We start from the raw sequence: 18538 nt of genomic DNA on the forward strand, positions 1-18538 counted from the left end.
CCCCACTTGCTTTAGGATAGATACTGGGCTGGTTCTCTGACCTAACACCTCAAATTGTCCTCAGCTGTTCTTTATAGATAACAGCACCTGCCTTACAGAGTTGTGAGAATCAAATTGTCCTCAACTGTTAAATTTATAGATACTAATTTATAGATGCATCTACCTCGGAGAAGGCAGTGGCACCTCACTCTGGTACTCTTGCCTGGAAAATCCCATGGATGGAGGAGCCTGGAAGGCTGCAGTCCATGGGGTCGCTGAGGGTCGGACATGACTGAGCGACTTCACTTTGTCTCTTCACTTTCATGCACTGGAGAAGGAAATGGCAACCCACTCCAGTGTTCTTGCCTGGAGAATCCCAGGGACAGGGCATCCTGGTGGGCTGCCATCTATGGGGTTGCACAGAGTCAGACATGACAGAAGTGACTCAGCAGCAGCAGCAGCAGCAGCATCTACCTTATAGAGAATTAAATGACAGTAATGAAAAACTTTAAGCACAGTGCCTGGCATATACTGGGTATTTGGTAAACTATAGCTGCTCTTAATCTGAGAAGGCAATGGCAACCCACTCCAGTGTTCTTGCCTGAAGAATCCCAGGGATGGAGGAGCCTGGTGGGCTGCCGTCTATGGGGTTGCATGGAGTCGGACACGACTGAAGCGACTTAGCAGCTACAGCTGCTCTTAATATCTTACAGGGTTTTTATTATGTTATAGTGTGGCTGGAGGAGCAGCACTGGAGAAATCAATTTGTGTCTCAGGAAGATACTTTGTATTAAATCATTGTTAACAAATTCTCATCTTAAGCTACTGTGTCATCTGTGATTGTCCTCTATGCTTTGGTAAGGCAGAGGTTTATTACTTGCTGAAACATTTGACCAGAAGCAAACATCTTAGGAAATTACTCTGAAAGTGACAAAAAACCAGCGATGCCACATTGTTAAGCAGAATTCCTAGAAGGCGGCAGGCTGAAGTTACGGTAGCACTTTTCCACACATACTACCTGGAAACAAATTTGAAAAAAAGATTACTCGACATCCTTTGCAAAATTTTGTTTTATTTTTAAACTGGACCCTAAGGTGCAAATGGGTCAAACACCGTCCCTTGTTAGCAGATAAACACAGATTAAGTGACTTGTGTCTGTCACTTGAGCTTCACTTGACTAGTGGAAGAGAAGACTCCAGGCCACCTGATTCTAACCCATGGTCTGGGTTGTTTCTAACTTAGGTTAACCTTGCAGGTTAATGTAACAAGTTTCCTTAACCCAGTTCTAGAAGTGTTTCCATTGCCAGTGGATTTCTTTCAATTTTTGACAAAAACTACTTTTATTTTACTTATTTGTGTATCTCTTATGATCATACATTGATAATTAAAAGGAAGTCCCCCTCAAAGTTTACTCTTTATTGGTAAAGGCTGTAGTTTTCTTCGAATTTAAAACAGTTGCAGTGATGATTTGTTCATTAATAAACACTTCTTCATTTAGGCTGCAGTACTTTGCACGGGGCCTGCAGGTTTACATCAGACAACTCCGCTTGGCTCTCCAAGGCAAAACAGGCGAGGCCTTAAAAACAGATGAGGTGAGAATACTGGCTTATATCTCGTTAGGAAATTTTTATAATAGCCACCATTCATTACAAATTCAGACTGAATTCATATATTGAAGTGTACCATTCAACTTTATTTGAACCAATGATTTTAAGTCTAAAGGTTGAAGATACAGTATTAGAAGACTGCATATTTAGCTATATGCTATCTAGGAAACTTCTACCATTGTTGAAATGTCTTGAATGTTTCCAATGTTTGTGAACAGTGTTTGTTACCAAACTTTGATACATACTGATCTTTCACTGGGGTCTCATTAGCAGCACATTTTGTTTAAATATTTGTTTAGCGATTGTGACATTTTAAAATTTTACCTTTTTGAAACCCAAACATTAGTTTACATTAAAAGTATTAAACTACTAATTCTGTACCAAACTATATCTTGTGTTTATGTTGGGATCTTTGGTTTTCCCTGATCTCATCTATTTTGATCAATCTTCATCCTACTTCATCCTAGTCCTAATGAAATATTTTAAGTTTCATTGTGTCTTTCTGTAACATAAACTAATTTCTTTTAAAACAACTGATGGGTGCCAGTGACCTGTCCCTTACTTGTTTTTCAAGTGAACTGCAGTTAACAGTTTAATGTTCTAACCTGTTGAGGGAAGATGAAGATTATTTCCTGTCTTTGCCATCGCTACATTTATTAATAGTCGAGAAATAGGAATAAGCACTATCTGTAGATATAAGCCAATGAATTTCCTAACTGTAGAAATGATTCTGAAAAAGAAGTGGAATTGAAGTTTTATATGGGAAAGAAATATATCATAAAAGTTACTGGCATTTTAATTTAATGTTGTTTCCCTTTTACAGAACAAGATTAAAGTCGTTGCATTGAAAATAACAAATAATATTAATGTTTTAATCAAGGTAAGTCTTCCTTTCTTACTCAGCCATCCCAACTAGCTAGAAAGTTAGTGCAGGGGATATGTCTGTAACGGTCTAGTGAAGGAGAAATGCCATTACGTTGCATACATTTGGCCTTTTAAAGCTTTATGCCTTTTATAATACCAAGTAACGTTTTTGTAGCTATTATAATTCGTTTTATTTATTTAAATGGTATTGCAGAAGATACTGTAAACAAAGGGAGGCATGCACAATTCTGACGAACAGCATTGGAGCAGATACATTAGACTCAGAAATTTCACTGACTTAAGCTCTTGTAGTTTTAACGCTATTGGTTCCTTTTGAATGACCAATAAAACCCTGCTTCACTTACACTAAGAATGGACAGTCTTATGTGGTGCATGACATGCTGTCCCATGCTGTCTTCTGTTAATTTGTCTATGTAATAAATTGAGAGTGTTCTACACTGTAGGCTAAGGTGTACCTTACCATTAAGCCATACATACGCTTCAGTTCCGTTCACCCTCCTCAAGTATCTGTTAGCCTAAACAAAAACTAATAACCTGAAAGAACAAAAGAGGAATCACAACAAAGAACCCATCGTTTGATATCATAGGTTAACGGTACTGTCACAAGTTAACAGTATTGTAGCCAGGTAGGAGAAAGAAATATTTGTTACACTTACAGCACAAAGCCTGACAGTAACAAAATCAGGGCCAGTGGTATGTCTTAAAAGTAGTCTGGTAAAAAGCCCATGGAATACTTACTTTTTATCAGAAGAGAAAGGGAACTTTTCAGAGAAAACAGTGAGGTATTAAGGGATGAATTATCAGTGCCAAGAGGAAAAGGGAAAGGGCATTTAAGAGGGAGGAAAACTGACTCACACCTCAAAGAAAATTTTTATAATAGGCTCCATTTATTTCAAATCTTAAATATAAATCATAGTTTGAAATGGTGAATTAATACATTAAAATGTGAGATTTTACTTTATTTGAACTGATACCACAAATCAAAGTTGAAGATAATGTTTAGAATACTTTAAACAAATACTGTGAAAGAAACTCAGTTTACTTTTATCAGATGTTACCTATATATAAAAATTAGGGTAAAATGATAAATATAAATTCATCATAGTTTTGAGGGTATAATGAGGATTAGATTATTTCACTTCTGAATTATTTCAGTATTTAAATTTAGCAAATATTTGCATTACCATATATTGATAATTTAGTATTTAAATAACGTGGGTTTTTTCATTATTGGTAATATATAGATATTTGAGGGGGAGAAAAACATGATTACCCAGACCATTAGTTTTGTTCTAGTATTGAACCACTTAAAAATCTGCAATAGCAAATGCAGATTGCACCATTATATTTTCCTTAAAGCACATTAGTGACTGCATCTGTGCAAAAGAAACCACTTGGAGATTTGATTGAAGTTGATAAAGATTGATATTTTGTCCTGTAACCTGAAATGACATTTGAAAAAAGTTAGCTGCAGTTTCTTAAATGTGCACAAAATAACATTAATTAGGTAATATATGTCATTTGTAAACAAAATTGTCCTTGTTTACTTTCCTCTTGCAGTTTTTCCCTAGGTTATTGTTTTAGTCATTAGCACAAAAGCAAATGGGATGAATTACTTTCCTTTCCTAAGATTACAGATGTGTCTTCCTGTTTCCTATCCTTACTACCACTTTCTACACCACCAGATATGTTAGAAATCTCTTCCTTTTGTTTCTTCAGGATCTCTTCCATATTCCTCCTTCTTATAAGAGCACAGTAACATTATCCTGGAAGCCTGTACAGAAGGTTGAACTTGGGTAAGAAACATTTAAAAGGGATTAAAGTGTTCTAATATTTGATTTATAAATATGAAAAGTCTGAATTCAGATTATTGCATTTCCTGTACAAAATGGTACATTATTAAATGATTCTTAATAAGATGTTAAAATATAGCTATTAGAAGCATGACTTAAATAGAAAATCTAACCTGGTATTTATAAAATAAACTGGCGGAATACAACTCTGGAATTTTCAAACCATTGTATTGCTGTGGCATAAGACTTTTCTGATAAGTTCTATGAAATGAGTCACTTGTGTATAATCTGTGAAGATACATATTTCAGATTGTTTTGAAGCCTTGTAAATGCCCTTCTGACAATGTCTCCATAACTTTAGCAGAGTTAATTTGATGACATCAGATGTTATTTCCTTTTTTCTGACATGACTATCATCTTTAGGATGTCTTTTGTAACTAATAAATATATTGCTAGCCTCTGATATAAAAGACTTTTTTTTCATTGCTGCTCTTCCTACCATTATAGGCAAAAGAGAGCCACTGAAGATACAACTTCAGGTTCACCTCCCAAGAAATCTTCAGCAGGACCAAAAAGGGATGCCAGGCAGATTTATAATCCTCCTAGTGGGAAATATAGCAGCAATTTGAGCAACTTTAATTATGGTGAGCGTTTCCGTTTGGGTACAAGAAATATGAGAGATTAGGCAGAAACTGTGTTGTGCTTGATTTTAAGTATAATTGAAGAGTATCATAGCTCTTTCAGGGTACTTTTTTTGCATTAGCTTGGGGAACTTGAACTGCTGGGAAAACACCTTATCCTATTCCTTTCTAACTCACCCTTGTGGGTTCACTGAGCTGAGCATGTAACACCAAGAACCTGAAAATTGTATTCAGAGATGCCAATAGGAAAAAAAAAAAAAAAAAGGAAGGAAGATGACATGAACCATCCATTCCTGATTTTCCCTGTTTTAGCTTCAAAGCAAGAAATGTTGTCCATTCTCCCTCAGGGACAGATAGAGTCCCTGGCAGATGTGGTATTAATGATTCTTCTTGGACCTCGTCAGCCTACTGCTTGCCCTCCCATTTTCTGTACTGCTTCAGAAGGAGGAGTCCTAGGAGGTAGAGTCAGACGGTGAAGCACCGTCTAGCAAAGATGTGTCCTCTTGTAGTCTCCTCCACTGCCCAGAGTGCAGTCCTCCTGTCGACTTCTCACCAGTCCAGTCTCTCCCAGGGCTGTTGAATCAGAAGTGGTTTGTCTCATTGGCTTATAAAGAAGAATGAACATAAATATCACTGACTCAGATCCTTAATCTTGCTTAAGAAGACACAGTTTAATATCCAGAACCAAGCATACTTGTGATTGGTCTTGGTTACCAATCAGAATTAATTCTACAGTAATTATTCCCCAAAAAAGTACATTCTGAAGCATATACTCCCTATAATTGTTTCCAGGATGAGATCATTTGACATTAAGTAAATGCCTGCTATGAAGAAGGCAGTGGCACCACACTCCAGTATTCTTCCCTGGGGAATCCCATGGATGGAGGAGCCTGGTAGGCTGCAGTCCATGGGGTCGCGAACAGTCGGACATGACTGAGAGACTTCACTTTCTCTTTTCACTTTCATGCATTGGAGAAGGAAACGGCAGAACACTCCAGTGTTCTTGGCTGGAGAATCCCAGGGACGGGGGAGCCTGTTGGGCTGCCATCTACGGGGTCGCACAGAGTCGGACACGACTGACGCGACTTAGCAGCAGCAGCAGCAAATGCCTTCTTAAAATAGCAAAATTCCTCCAATATCCAAGCAAAAAAATTATGAAAAGGCAATTTCAGATTGTGAAATGAACCCTTAAACTCCAATCAGACTCTCTGAGGCAACTTTAGTGTAGAAAAGATCACTGAACTCTTACTTACATAATAATAGGCAAACATGCCTCTCTTGGCTTCTTGTCTTATCTGAAAAATAGGGATAGCAGAGAGCTTAAAAACTTCAAAAAATATTAATGATAGCATTTTGTAAATGGAAAAGATTCTGTTACTCCATTGCACTAAATATTGTCTGTCCTCTGTCACTTGTATGACTTAATGTGGTATTTATCAAAACCTTTCTTAACATCAGCTGTTCTCTCAGATACCATCTTCATTTGATTTAGATGAATGTAATCAACTATGGAAATATATAGAGAATTGTATTTATTTTCACTTAGGCATGTCAGTTACTCTGAATTTCCATGAGTATTCTGCACTGTGACCTTCACTGCCTGCCTTAGAATCAGATGATGTAATGCATGTGGAAAAGAGATTTGAAAAATGCAAAGCCTTAGGTTGTATGTGATTTTTTTAATTATCAATATGGGTGGGGTGGAGGGGAGCAGTTTTACCGAAGACAAAAATCAGGGAATTTCCTGGTCATCCTGTGGTTAGAACTTCGACCTCACACTGAGGGCCTGGGGTTCAATCCCTGGTCAGGGAAATAAGATCCCATAAGCCACACAGCAAGGCCAAGGAAAAAATCCAGGAGTCACTTACAGCTTCAGTTGTTCCTTAGTCAGCAAAGTAACAGAACAACAAACACGCCTGTTAACTGCCTTTTGTGTCTGGTGTTCCTGTACTTTAATACTCCTACAGGAGCAACCTTGTAATCGGAGTGCTTGTCATAAATTGAGTTACAAAGCAAACTAAACTCTGATTGTTCTTATTGGAAAGTAGGAACCAAATTTCTGCTAGTATTTTTATTTGGGGGAGTTGAGATGTATCAGGTTATAAGTATTCTCACAGAAACAATTTGAAGAGTTTTCTTGGATTTCTTTCACCCATTCAGCAGAAAACAGTTCTCAGTATTACAGATGAAAATTAGTTGACCTATCTACCTCAAATTTTTCTACCTTTTTAATGTCCTTTCCTTAGGGAACTGACAGTGGGTCAGGAGGAAAGAGAAATAGTGTTGGGTTTTTTTTCCTGCGATGTCAGTGTTGCGCCAGGACAGAGGGAGAAAAATGTTTTGTGTTGAGTCTTTAATACTTAGACTTTATTACCCATATTTAATCATTGAAATTCTACTTTTCTATGTCAGCCAAACTCAATTTTATTATATCACTGTCTTACTACAGTGACCAAGCCTGCTGCAAAGAAAATAGACTGTGCCAGTGTCATGGGCCTAAGCTAGTTCTATGCAGAGAAGGAGCCAGAATTTGTAATTGGTCTTTGAGTCCATGTAGGCATAGACTTTTTTCCTTATCAAAGTTTTTCACTTTACTCACCATTGTCTCTGTTATTTTCTTTATCAAAAGGTGTTTGTTCCCATAACGTAGTCCAGCTTCCTGGTGCATTTTCAATCAAAGTATTTGCACATACCCATGTTTAGTTCTCCTTCCTGTGGAACAGAGTTCCCTGGTAACCCACAAGTACTAATTCTATATTTTGTGACTTGTGTCCTTCAACTTTTACCTTTTTTGAATATTAAAATAATTTTTTAAAGTATAATTTTAACTAGTAGCTGTATTAGTTTAAGCTTGAAACCATTAAAAAGATCATTAAAGTGATTTTTTGAATATGATAGGTCATGATGGTTTCATTTAAATAGTTGGCATACCAATCAATTTAGAAAAATGTATCATGACGTGAGAGGTGACTTTGAATCAGATTCCATTCTGTTGACAGGTAAATATTGGTTAAGCTGGGGAAAGGTCTAGTTAGTTTTCTAACTCAGTTTCTGGAGAGAAAAAATAAAGCATCACCCAAAAACAGTAACATAATTCTAGCCATAATGGCAGAAAATGGATTGCAGTACTGACTGGATAGGAATTTTTCAAGCCTCCAACATTATGGATCAAAAATGGCAACAGCAGGTTCTTTTTATTGCTCCTAACAAGATTCCTGCAGTGAGGAAGTTTGAAGGTTCCAATGAGGAGACTGGGTCTCTGGAATTAGAAGTTTGAGACTCCTACTCATTTGTGTATGATGAAAGGTCCAGCCTTGCTGATAAGGTCAATCAGTTTTCTTCACTGGAAAGACTCCTCTGGACCTGTGAAACAGACTGACGAGTAAATCAAGGACTCATTCTACCATATGATCCAAGTGACTTGATTTTTCAGCAAGAGATATGCTTAATTTACATCACTAACCCAAACACTGTAACATATACATAACAACCTTTTTGGCAGCACTCTGAGCAGCTCATACGTAGCTGACAAAGCAGTGAGAAAAGCTGTCAGAATTTGTAACATTATTTTTCAATGTGGTGACCCAAACAGATTACCTTTTCATTGCATTTGAAAGGTACATTTTTCACTCTAGCCTAACTTTTCAGAATTGATCAGTGGTAGTTTAAGATATTTTACATATATGACGCTAACTTTTGAAGGCCTATAGCTTTAATCCATATTAAATATAGACACGTTTATAGTTTCATTAGTTATCTTTGTGATAGGCACCACAATAAAGAACTAAATGTAGTTATCATTAACATTGTCACCTTGAAATATCTTTAATGGGGTACATTTAATTGAGTATATACTATGAATGTATTTGGTACCTTGAGATAATGCGCTTTGGCATATATGATGCCCTGGTTTTATGTAAAGATTTGAACTTGTAGATGTGCTCGCAGAATACCATACTGTTTTTATAGAGCCTACTGCTACATTCAGAGCTTCCAGCTACATTTCTTCTGTGTGTGCTGTCCCGTGAAGTCCTGAACAAGACCTAAACCCTTGTTCGCTTTTTCGTAGAGCAGAGAGGAGCCTTCAGGGGAAGTAGAGGTGGCCGAGGTTGGGGAGCACGAGGAAATCGTAGTCGGGGAAGACTCTACTGAATGAGAAGTCACATTCTTCAGCATTGTCATGAGCTTATATACTTAATTCTACTACTCATTGGATTGCCGGGGGTGTCCCTTTAAAAAGACTGCTGCCTTCAGCTAAAAACTTACTGTTCTTTATACCTTTGTATGTATGATCTACTTTTGTAACAAACCATGGTTGTGTCCAAGGTAAAAACCACAGCGATATTTTTGGATGCTTTGTCTGCAATCTTTACTTGTTTTTGCAATATCGTCATTATTCAGACTTCACATTGTGAATCTTTTAAACATCTTGATAATTTGTTATTGAGAGCTATTCAGATCTAAACTGTAATAAAATTCAGTCCATTTCTGATAACTGGTAAAGATCATCAGTGCTGAAAGGTTCCTGACTTTCCTGTCCCCTCTGTCTCCCCCACGCCAACATATGGAGAAGAGTAATGGTCAGACTTAACATTTATTTTCATGGTTATTTAATAAAGCTGCTAGGCAATGGTACAGTATTCCTGCGTGTCAGAAAAACAAAAATACTTAATCAACTTTCTTAAAATGTAGAAATGACTTGACATTTTTAGGAAGAAGTAAGTTGCTTTGCACTGCTTACTTAACTCTTCTCCATATGTTGTGATATAAACTTTTGAATATGGGATCTTACTATTTGCCTAGAAATGTGTATGTATAATATACATACATACATGAGCATATATCTGTGTGTGTGTGTGTGTGTATATATATATATGCATGCTGTGAAACTTGACTATACAACATAAGTCATTTTCTTTTTTTTTTAATTCCAGGAACGGGTAGTCTTTGACACGGTGATTATCCTCTTGAGGCTGAATTCATTATTCACTTGTTATTTAGGTTTTCCTCCCGGTAGTGAGGGCTTTTGAGTCAGTTGCACTTACATGATTATTGTTATTTAAAACTAAAAATAAACAAAGGCTGCATTTTCAAAGATAAAGTTGAGATCCCTGTTGGAGAAATACAGCCCAAATACTGAGTCTGATGTACATACAGGTTTCTGCAGGATGAAATAGAGTACTTTAGAATTTGGGGATTTGATAAGCAGGGCAGCCCAGGAAGAGTGACTTGGGAATGTAATACACCAGTAAGTAAGGGGTGCTCTCGCAGTTTGCTTTTGCCACTTTCAAGATCTTAACTTCTCAGGTTATTAATCAAAATTATTGTATAAGGTAGTCAATAGAATCTAGGTTAAAACAACAGATGGGGGGTTTGTGGAGTGTTTAATTGTCATGGGCATTTTTAGTAGCATAGGCCCTTTGCTCTGCATTTGAATGTTTCATATATTTTTGTTCCACAATTAATCTTCCCTCCCCAGGTTTGTTATTCAACTCTAATGCCTGAATGACATTTTCTAGTAGTTTGACCTATTTTTTGAGGAATAGTTTGTGATTCCAATGCAGGTGTCTTCATTACTGTTACCTCTATATTGGGGGAATAGACAAAAAAAAAAAAAAAAAAACAACAACAACCCTTTGTTAGAATTACTGCACATGTTTCTGGAGAAAATGTTTTTTGAAGACTAGAATGATACAAGTGAGCAAAAGAAGTTGGTCAGCTTGACTATGGAGTGGTGGCAATAATCTCTAAACATTCCAAAAGACTATGAGCTGGACTTAAGCTCCCTTGGAATCTGAACAGATATAGGAACGTGGAATTGCCATTTGACAACTGTGACCAGGTAGTCTGGACCTTAGAGTCAGATCAGCCAGTGGCCTAAAGCCATTTCAAGTACAGAAGCTGTTTGGGGACTACATTTATATAAATTTGAACATTAAGTATAATTTTTCCTCTTTTTCTTTTTAATATTTGTAAACTCAGACCTAAAAAGTGACTTTCTAAAGTTTGATATTAAGTTGACTGTGTTCCTTCCCTTACCGCCTCATTGTTCCCCTTCCCTTTCCTAAAGCAATAGTGCACACCTTAGGTTATTTTTGCTTTAAAAATTTGAACGAAAAACTTCATGCCATGGATTTTTTTCTTTTGCAAGACACCTGTTTATCACTTTGTTCAAATGTAAATGTTCCCCTATGCTTTTGAAATAAATTTCCTTTTGTAATTTTGTTTTGTGTCTTGTGTTATCATTATGGTAACTTCAGTTTCTTGATATTCATTAACATTTCTTGCTTCTCATGTGCCAAACAGTTTGTCAGACCATGAAAATACAAAGATGGACAAAATACTGCTCTGCTCAAAGAATTCAGTATTGTCAGTTATCTTTAATCTTCAGCCTTTGGGGTTTATTTTTAGAAGCTAATAACCTTCTGAAAAAAGAACTGGGTTGTTTCTATCAAAGCAAAACATCAGATACTTGACAGATCATAATGGAATAATTTCTTCCCTTAGTATGTAAAGCAACTTCTTGATTTGACTACCAGACTTTATTAAAAAGATTTTCCAGCCTTTGTTAAAAAGCACCAAGGAGGGATCAGTACAGGCTACCTAAATTTGCTCAGTGATCACATCCATTCCTATGGTTCTAATACCATCTATGTGCTGAGGACTGCCAAATGTCTATGTCCATCCTTTCTTGCCTGGAGTTTCACGATAGCCTCCTGATTGATTTCCAAGCTATTACACTTGACTCTATAGCTTGCTCTAAACACAGCAACAAAGAAACATCCACTCTTCTACTTGAAGATGTTCCATGACTCCTTCCTCATTTTAGAATAAAAATCAAAAATTTCTGACCTCAGCTGCTACTCTTATCCTCCACCACTCTGTCCAGTAGCTTCATGCAGGCTAGGCAAAGACACACACTTACCTTGCAATCTGCACTAGCTGTTTCTTCTAGTCATATCTGCCTAACTCCACCGCTTCAACTCCTCAAAGGTCATCTCAAAGAATCCTGTTTAATAGCACAACGCCTGCTTTGTTCCCTGCCAAGACTCCAGAATCCACTTACCTACTCTATGTGCTCTGGACCATTTGCCAACTTCTAACAAAATTATATAATTTAAAATATACTGTATTTTTAGTGTCTCCCCATGGTAAAATATAAAGTAGCTAGAATGCCACAAAGGTTAGGGTTTTTACGTTTTGTTAACTGATAACTGAAAGCACTGAAAACAATGTTTGGTACATAGTAAGGTGTTGGAGAAGACTCTTGAGAGTCCCTTGGACTGCAAGGAGATCCAACCAGTCCATTCTGAAGGAGATCAGTCCTGGGATTTCTTTGGAAGGAATGATGCTAAAGCTGAAACTCCAGTACTTTGGCCACCTCATGCAAAGAGTTGACTCACTGGAAAAGACTCTGATGCTGGGAGGGATTGAGGGCAGGAGGAGAAGGGGACGACAGAGGATGAGATGGCTGGATGGCATCACTGACTCGATGGACATGAGTCTGAGTGAACTCCGGGAGTTGGTGATGGACAGGGAGGCCTGGCATGCTGCGAGTCATGGGGTCGCAAAGAGTCGGACACAACTGAGCAACTGAACTGAACTGAACTGAAGCATTCAGTAAGTAGTAACTTGAAGGCAGTGTTTTATCCTGAGGATATAGTGGTGAACAAGATAGGCAAATTTGCATGGAGTTTACATCCTGTTATGCAGAGCCTGATAAGCTGATTTCAGAGAGAAGCCTCATGAGGACCCTGAAGCATTTAAGGTGAATGTCTCTAAGAGCTAGCATAGAAATGGTTAGAAAAAGTTTGTGGAACTCATTTGAGCTGAGTCCTAGATGATGATTTGGAGCCAGCCTAGTGGAGATTTCAAGGAAGGGCATTTGAAATAGAGGCAATAAAACATGCAGAACACCTGGCCTTAAGAATACCAGTGCTTAGCTTCATAATCCCGGAATTCCTAAACTCATCTGTGGTGAACTACTTTCAGTAACTCAAGGGGCTCTTTTTGATACTGGGCAGGCACCTCTGTCTGGAAAATCTTTGTTCCCTGATTCTCCCTCCTGCACTCACCAGGCTAACATTCCTTTTTCAGGTCAGACGAGATTTCACTCCCCATGGGAAGCCTTTCTGCCCAAGCTGGGTGCAGGGCCACCTGGGTGCTCCCTCAGCTCACTATCCTTCCTATTTTCTCTTCTGACGTGTAGAAAACAGCAAGTGGGATTTAATTCTAGCAAGTGTGACAGAAGCTAAAACTTAGACAAATGAATTCTATCAAAACCCTAAGAAACTCTAGACTTATTCCTAGAATTTGTATGTTTAAAACTAATACAGCCACAAATAAAATCAAATAAAATTCTGTTCATCATAGATGATAACTGAAACAAGACGAGACAAAGCCAAGATAGACTACTACATACAGTTGCAATTTGTGTTCAAGAAATAATGTTAAGTAGAATTGGAACCAAGAAAAGCAAATAAAAGAGGGAATGGTATTTCTAGAAGAAAAAACTAAAACTTAGTATGCTATAGTGATGGATAAGATCAAAGGGCACAAACTCACTAAATGGTTTGAATAGAATTAACTTGAATTTAATCATGTGCTTGGTCATTCAGTCGTATCCAACTCTTTGCAACCCCATGAAAACAGACTGGTTCCAAATAGGAAAAGGAGTACGTCAAGTCTGTATATTATCACCCTGCTTATTTAACTTACATGGAGAGTACATCAGGAGAAATGCTGGGCTGGAGGAAGCACAAGCTGGAATCAAGATTGTCGGGAGAAATATCAATAACCTCAGATATGCAGACGACACCATGCTTATGGCAGAAAGTGAAGAGGAACTGAAGAGCCTCTTGATGAAAGAGGAGAGTGAAAAAGTTGGCTTAAAGCTCAACGTTCAGAAAATGAAGATCATGGCATCTGGTCCCATCACTTCATGGCAAATAGATGGAGAAACAGTGGAAACGGTGGCTGACTTTATTTTTCTGGGCTCCAAAATCACTGCAGATGGTAATTGCAGCCATGAAATTAAAAGATGCTTACTCCTTGGAAGGAAAGTTATGACCAACATAGACAGCATATTAAAAAGCAGAGACACTACTTTGTCAACAAAGATCCGTCTAGTTAAGGCTATGGTTTTTCCAGTAGTCATGTATGGATGTGAGAGTTGGACTATAAAGAAAGCTGAGCCCTGAAGAATTGATGCTTTTGAACTGTGGTGTTGGACAAGACTCTTGAGAGTCCTTTGGACTGCAAGGAGATCCAACCTGTCCATGCTAAAGGAGATCAGTCCTGGGTGTTCCTCGGTAGGACTGATTTTGAAGCTGAAACTCCAATACTTTGGCCACCTGATGGGAAGAGCTGACTCATTTGAAAAGACCCTGATGCTGGGAAGGACTGAGGGCAGGAGGAGAAAAGGACGACAGAGGATGAGATGGTTGGATGGCATCACAGACTAAATGGACATGGGTTTGGGTGGACTCCGGGAGGTGGTGATGGACAAGGAGGCCTGGTGTGCTGCAGTTCATGGGGTCACAAAGAGTCGGACAAAACTGAGTGACTGAACTGGAACTGGACTGGAGCCGCCAGGCTCTTCTGTCCATGTGGATTCTCCAGGCAAGAATACTGGAGGGGGTTGCTATGCCCTCCTCCAGGGGATCTTCCCAACCCAGGGATTGAATCCAGGTCTCCCTCATTGCAGGCGGATTCTTTACCAGCTAAGCCACAAGGGAAGCCGAAGAATACTGGAGTGGGTAGCCTATCCCTTCTCTAGGGGACCTTCCCAACCCAGGAATCAAACCTGGGCCTCCTGCATTTACAGGTGGGTTCTTTACCAACTGAGCTACCAAGGAAGCCCAGATTCAATCATTGTCCAGATTCAAGTCAGAACACTGAAAGTTGGGTGTATGTGAAGGAGTAAAAACTGGGGGTGGGGGTGGATATGACCTTTAGTTACTTAGAGACTGAACAGTCACAATACAATCACTCCACAGAAACTCTCGTTCCCAAATGTATTAACAGCTGTAAGAATTTGGGTAAATTAATGGCTGGTAAGTCTGTATCAAGAAAATTCTTTATTTTAAATTGTAGTTGATTTACAATGTTGTGCCTATCTCTGCTATACAGCAAAGTGACTCAGTTATATATATATACACTCTTTTTTTAATATTCTTTTCCATTATGGTTTACCACAGGATACTGAGTATAGTTCTCTGTGCTATATATTAGGACCTTGTTATTTATCCATTCTGAATGTAATGGTTTGCATCTACCAACCCCAAACTCTCAGTCCAGCCCTCTCCCTCCCCGCCACCGCTCTGGCAACTACAAGTCTGTTCTCTGTGTCGCTGAGTCTGTTTCTGTTTTGAATATAAGTTCTTTTGTGCCATATTTTAGATTCCATACGTAAGTAATATTGTATGGTATTTATGGTATTTATCTTTCTTCTACTGACAACTTAGTATGATAATCTCTAGTTGTCTCCATGTTACTACTGCAAATGGCATTGTTTTGTTCTTTTCATGGCTGAGTAGCATTCCACTGTATATATATATACACACCACATCTTCTTTATCCATTCATATGTTGACGCACATTTAGGTTGTCGCCATGTTTTGGCTATTGTGAACAGTGTTGCCACGGGGTGGGGAGGCATGTATCTTTTTGAATTATAGTTTTGTCCAGGTATATTCCCAGGGGAGGGATTGCTAGATCATAGCATTAAAAAAATCCTGTTTTTAGTTATCTGAACTCCATACTGTTTTCCCTAGTAGCTGTACCAACTTATATTCCCACCAACAGTGTAGGAGGGTTCCCTTTTCTCCATACACTCTCCAGCATTTGGTATTTGTAGGCATTTTAATGGCAGCCATTCTGTTGGTGTGAGGTGGTACCCCACTGTAGTTCTGATTTGCGTTTATCTGATAATCAGTGCTGTAGAGCATCTTTTCACATGCCTACTGGCCATCCACGTGTCTTCTGTGGAGAAATGTCCGTTAAAGTCTTCTGCCCATTTTTTGATTGGGTTGTTTGTTTTTTTGTTGTTGAGTTGTATGAGTTGTTTATATATTTTGGAAATTAAGCCCTTGTCTGTCCCATCACTGTCACACATTTGCAAATATTTTCTCCTATTCCATACGCTGTCTTTTCAGCATTTGGGGGTTTTTTGTGCGGTTTTTTATGTTTGCATCAGGAAAATTCTTTTGAGGCTGACAATCATAATATGCTCAGAGCAGCCCTGGTGTCACTGTGAGTTAGAATCCAGAGCTGATTTGACACTTGGTCTCATCCAAAGTAGTCCTCGTGCTTCAGACTCCCTGACAAACTACTGACAAACTATTTCTAAATGAAATTACTGTATTTCATAATTTCTAGTGAAATTACTACTTAGGTATCCTCTGTCTCCCTGTTGAAACTCTTCTTCACTTTGCATACAGCTGTTGGGAGATATACCTATATAGCCCTTCCTCTGTGACTAGCCTCCCTTCCTAGTACAGAAATTCACCCTTTCAACCCCCACCAATTCAAAATCACTAAAGGAATTAATTACACTGCTGCAGTCCATGGAGTCGCCAAGAGTCGGAAATGACTGAGAGACTTCACTTTCACTTTTCACATTCATGCATTGGAGAAGGAAATGGCAACCCACTCCAGTGTTCTTGCCTGGAGAATCCCAGGGATGGGGGAGCCTGGTGGGCTGCCGTCTCTGGGGTCGCACAGAGTCAGACACGACAAGCGACTTAGCAGCAGCAGTAGCAGGCTGCCAATAGTTCCTTCTATTCCTAACCAAACATGCTGCTTCACCTATCAAGATGAGTCTATTTCCATTTCCCCTTAAATCTGGGCTAGCCTTGTTACCTTTTTTGATCAATAGAATACAGAAGTGACCCTTTGCCAATTCTGGGCCTGGCCCTCAAGGAGCTTCTACTTCACTCTTTAGGAGCCTTGAGCCACCATGTAAGAAATCTCTGTAACTACTGGGACTGAGAGACAGAGGCCCGGACAACCCTAGCCATTTCAGTTATTCCAGGTGAGCACTAGACATGAGTGGAGGCACTGGGGAACATTCCAGCCCCGGCCGAGGTCCCAGCTGAATGCAGCCTTATGAGTGACCCCCAACTAACAGCAGGAGGAGCAGAACTACCAGCTGAGTCCAGCCAAACAAACTATGAAATATAATAAATCATGGTCTAAAGCTTAAAATTTATGCCACAAAGATTTACGTTGGTTCACCATGAAGCAAAAGATAATCAGCAGAATTTAAACCAGGGTGTTATAATAACTCTCTCAGGAATATTTATATCTTAAGTATTTTCTCTAAGAAATAAAAAAGTACAGATCCTTTGCAACATTCAGATAAAGTGGCCCCAGGGAGGAAATGAATAATTCAGCAAGATCATTTTACCATTGTTCAAGTCTCAGCTTAAAAAGTCTATAATTTATGATAGTGACAAAGGGCATATTTGCTAAAATATTTTATGTTGAAAGGCCAAATTACATGCAGTTATGAGCTTTTGGACAGGGAGGCCTGGTGTGCTGCGATTCATGGGGTCGCAAAGAGTCGGACACGACTGAGCGACTGATCTGATCTGATGAGCTTTCCTATCATTTGTTCAACTAAGAATTGAATCACAATTTACAGATTATTAGCAACTTTGATAACTACCATCTTATATTTCCAAAGGTTTTATCTAACCATAAAGAACAAATATGTACTTAAAATGGAAAAAGAAATATCAGGTCTTAGAATAAAAAGAAGGGTAACAAGTGATCTGGGCTTCCCAGGTGGCGCTAGTGGTAAAGAATCCACCTGCCAATGCAGGAGACGTAAAAGAGGAGGGTTCAATCCCTGGGTTGGGAAGATCCCCTGGAGGAAGGCATGGCAACCCACTCTAGTATTCTTGCTTAGAGAGTCCCACGGACAGGGGAGCCTGGTGGGCTGCAGTTCATGGGGTCCCAAGAGTTGGATATGACTGGAGCGACTGAGCATGCACACAAGTGATCTATTTGATGTCAAAAACTGGCAGCAACAGTTTTATTTGAGTTAGAATTTTTCATTGTTTTCTTCACATAAAATGGGAAAGCTACCTTTTGGGGAGTACAAAAATGAAATAAACTAACCACTTAAGTATCAAGCTTTATAGAAGATAAAAATAAAAACACATTTCCTATACTGCCCCCAGATACTTCCAGTCTAGCTGGTTGAAGGAAGAACTACTCAAGAGTTTAGCTGTTCAAAATGTACAAAGTAGTCACAAAGAAACCTGATATTGTCGCATTAGTGTTACAGAATTCAGAGGAAGCAAATAGCAGTAGAGAGATTTTTTTCTACAATTCAGGATTTAAGCTGTACCTTAAATAATATATATATATATATATTTTTTTTCTTTTAAAGAGCAAGGAAAGTTGCTTTTTGCTCATCTTGTTCCTAAAGGCAGGAAATAAGATGAGCAAAAGCACTTCTAAGGGTTGCTGTGACGCTCAAAACATAGTTCAGTAAGACTAGAGGAGTGGGACTTGGCAGTCAGAACCTGCGACAGGCAGAATTCGAAGATGACTCCCCAGTGATCCTTGTTGTTGTTCAGTCGCTAAATCGTGTCTGACTCTGTGCGACCCCACGGACTGTAGC

General features: G+C 38.7%; 1 protein-coding gene across 2 annotated transcripts in view; it reads left to right on the forward strand.

Moving 5' to 3' along the window:
• API5 (apoptosis inhibitor 5) overlaps window positions 1-11129 on the forward strand; it is a 28181-nt gene extending 17052 nt beyond the window's left edge. The window contains exons 10-14 of one of the 2 annotated variants that reach the window (XM_061381188.1): window positions 1478-1571; window positions 2410-2466; window positions 4191-4267; window positions 4772-4908; window positions 8975-11129. In XM_061381188.1, coding sequence (XP_061237172.1) covers window positions 1478-1571; window positions 2410-2466; window positions 4191-4267; window positions 4772-4908; window positions 8975-9057 — 448 coding nt within the window. In that variant the 3' untranslated portion in view covers window positions 9058-11129. The remainder of the gene's footprint in view (window positions 1-1477; window positions 1572-2409; window positions 2467-4190; window positions 4268-4771; window positions 4909-8974) is intronic. The other variant, XM_061381189.1, reaches the window with a different exon arrangement.
• The last annotated feature ends 7409 nt before the right edge of the window (window positions 11130-18538 follow it).

The sequence above is a fragment of the Bos javanicus genome, chromosome 15 (genome assembly GCF_032452875.1).
Source record: "Bos javanicus breed banteng chromosome 15, ARS-OSU_banteng_1.0, whole genome shotgun sequence".
Taxonomy (NCBI): Eukaryota; Metazoa; Chordata; class Mammalia; order Artiodactyla; family Bovidae; genus Bos; species Bos javanicus.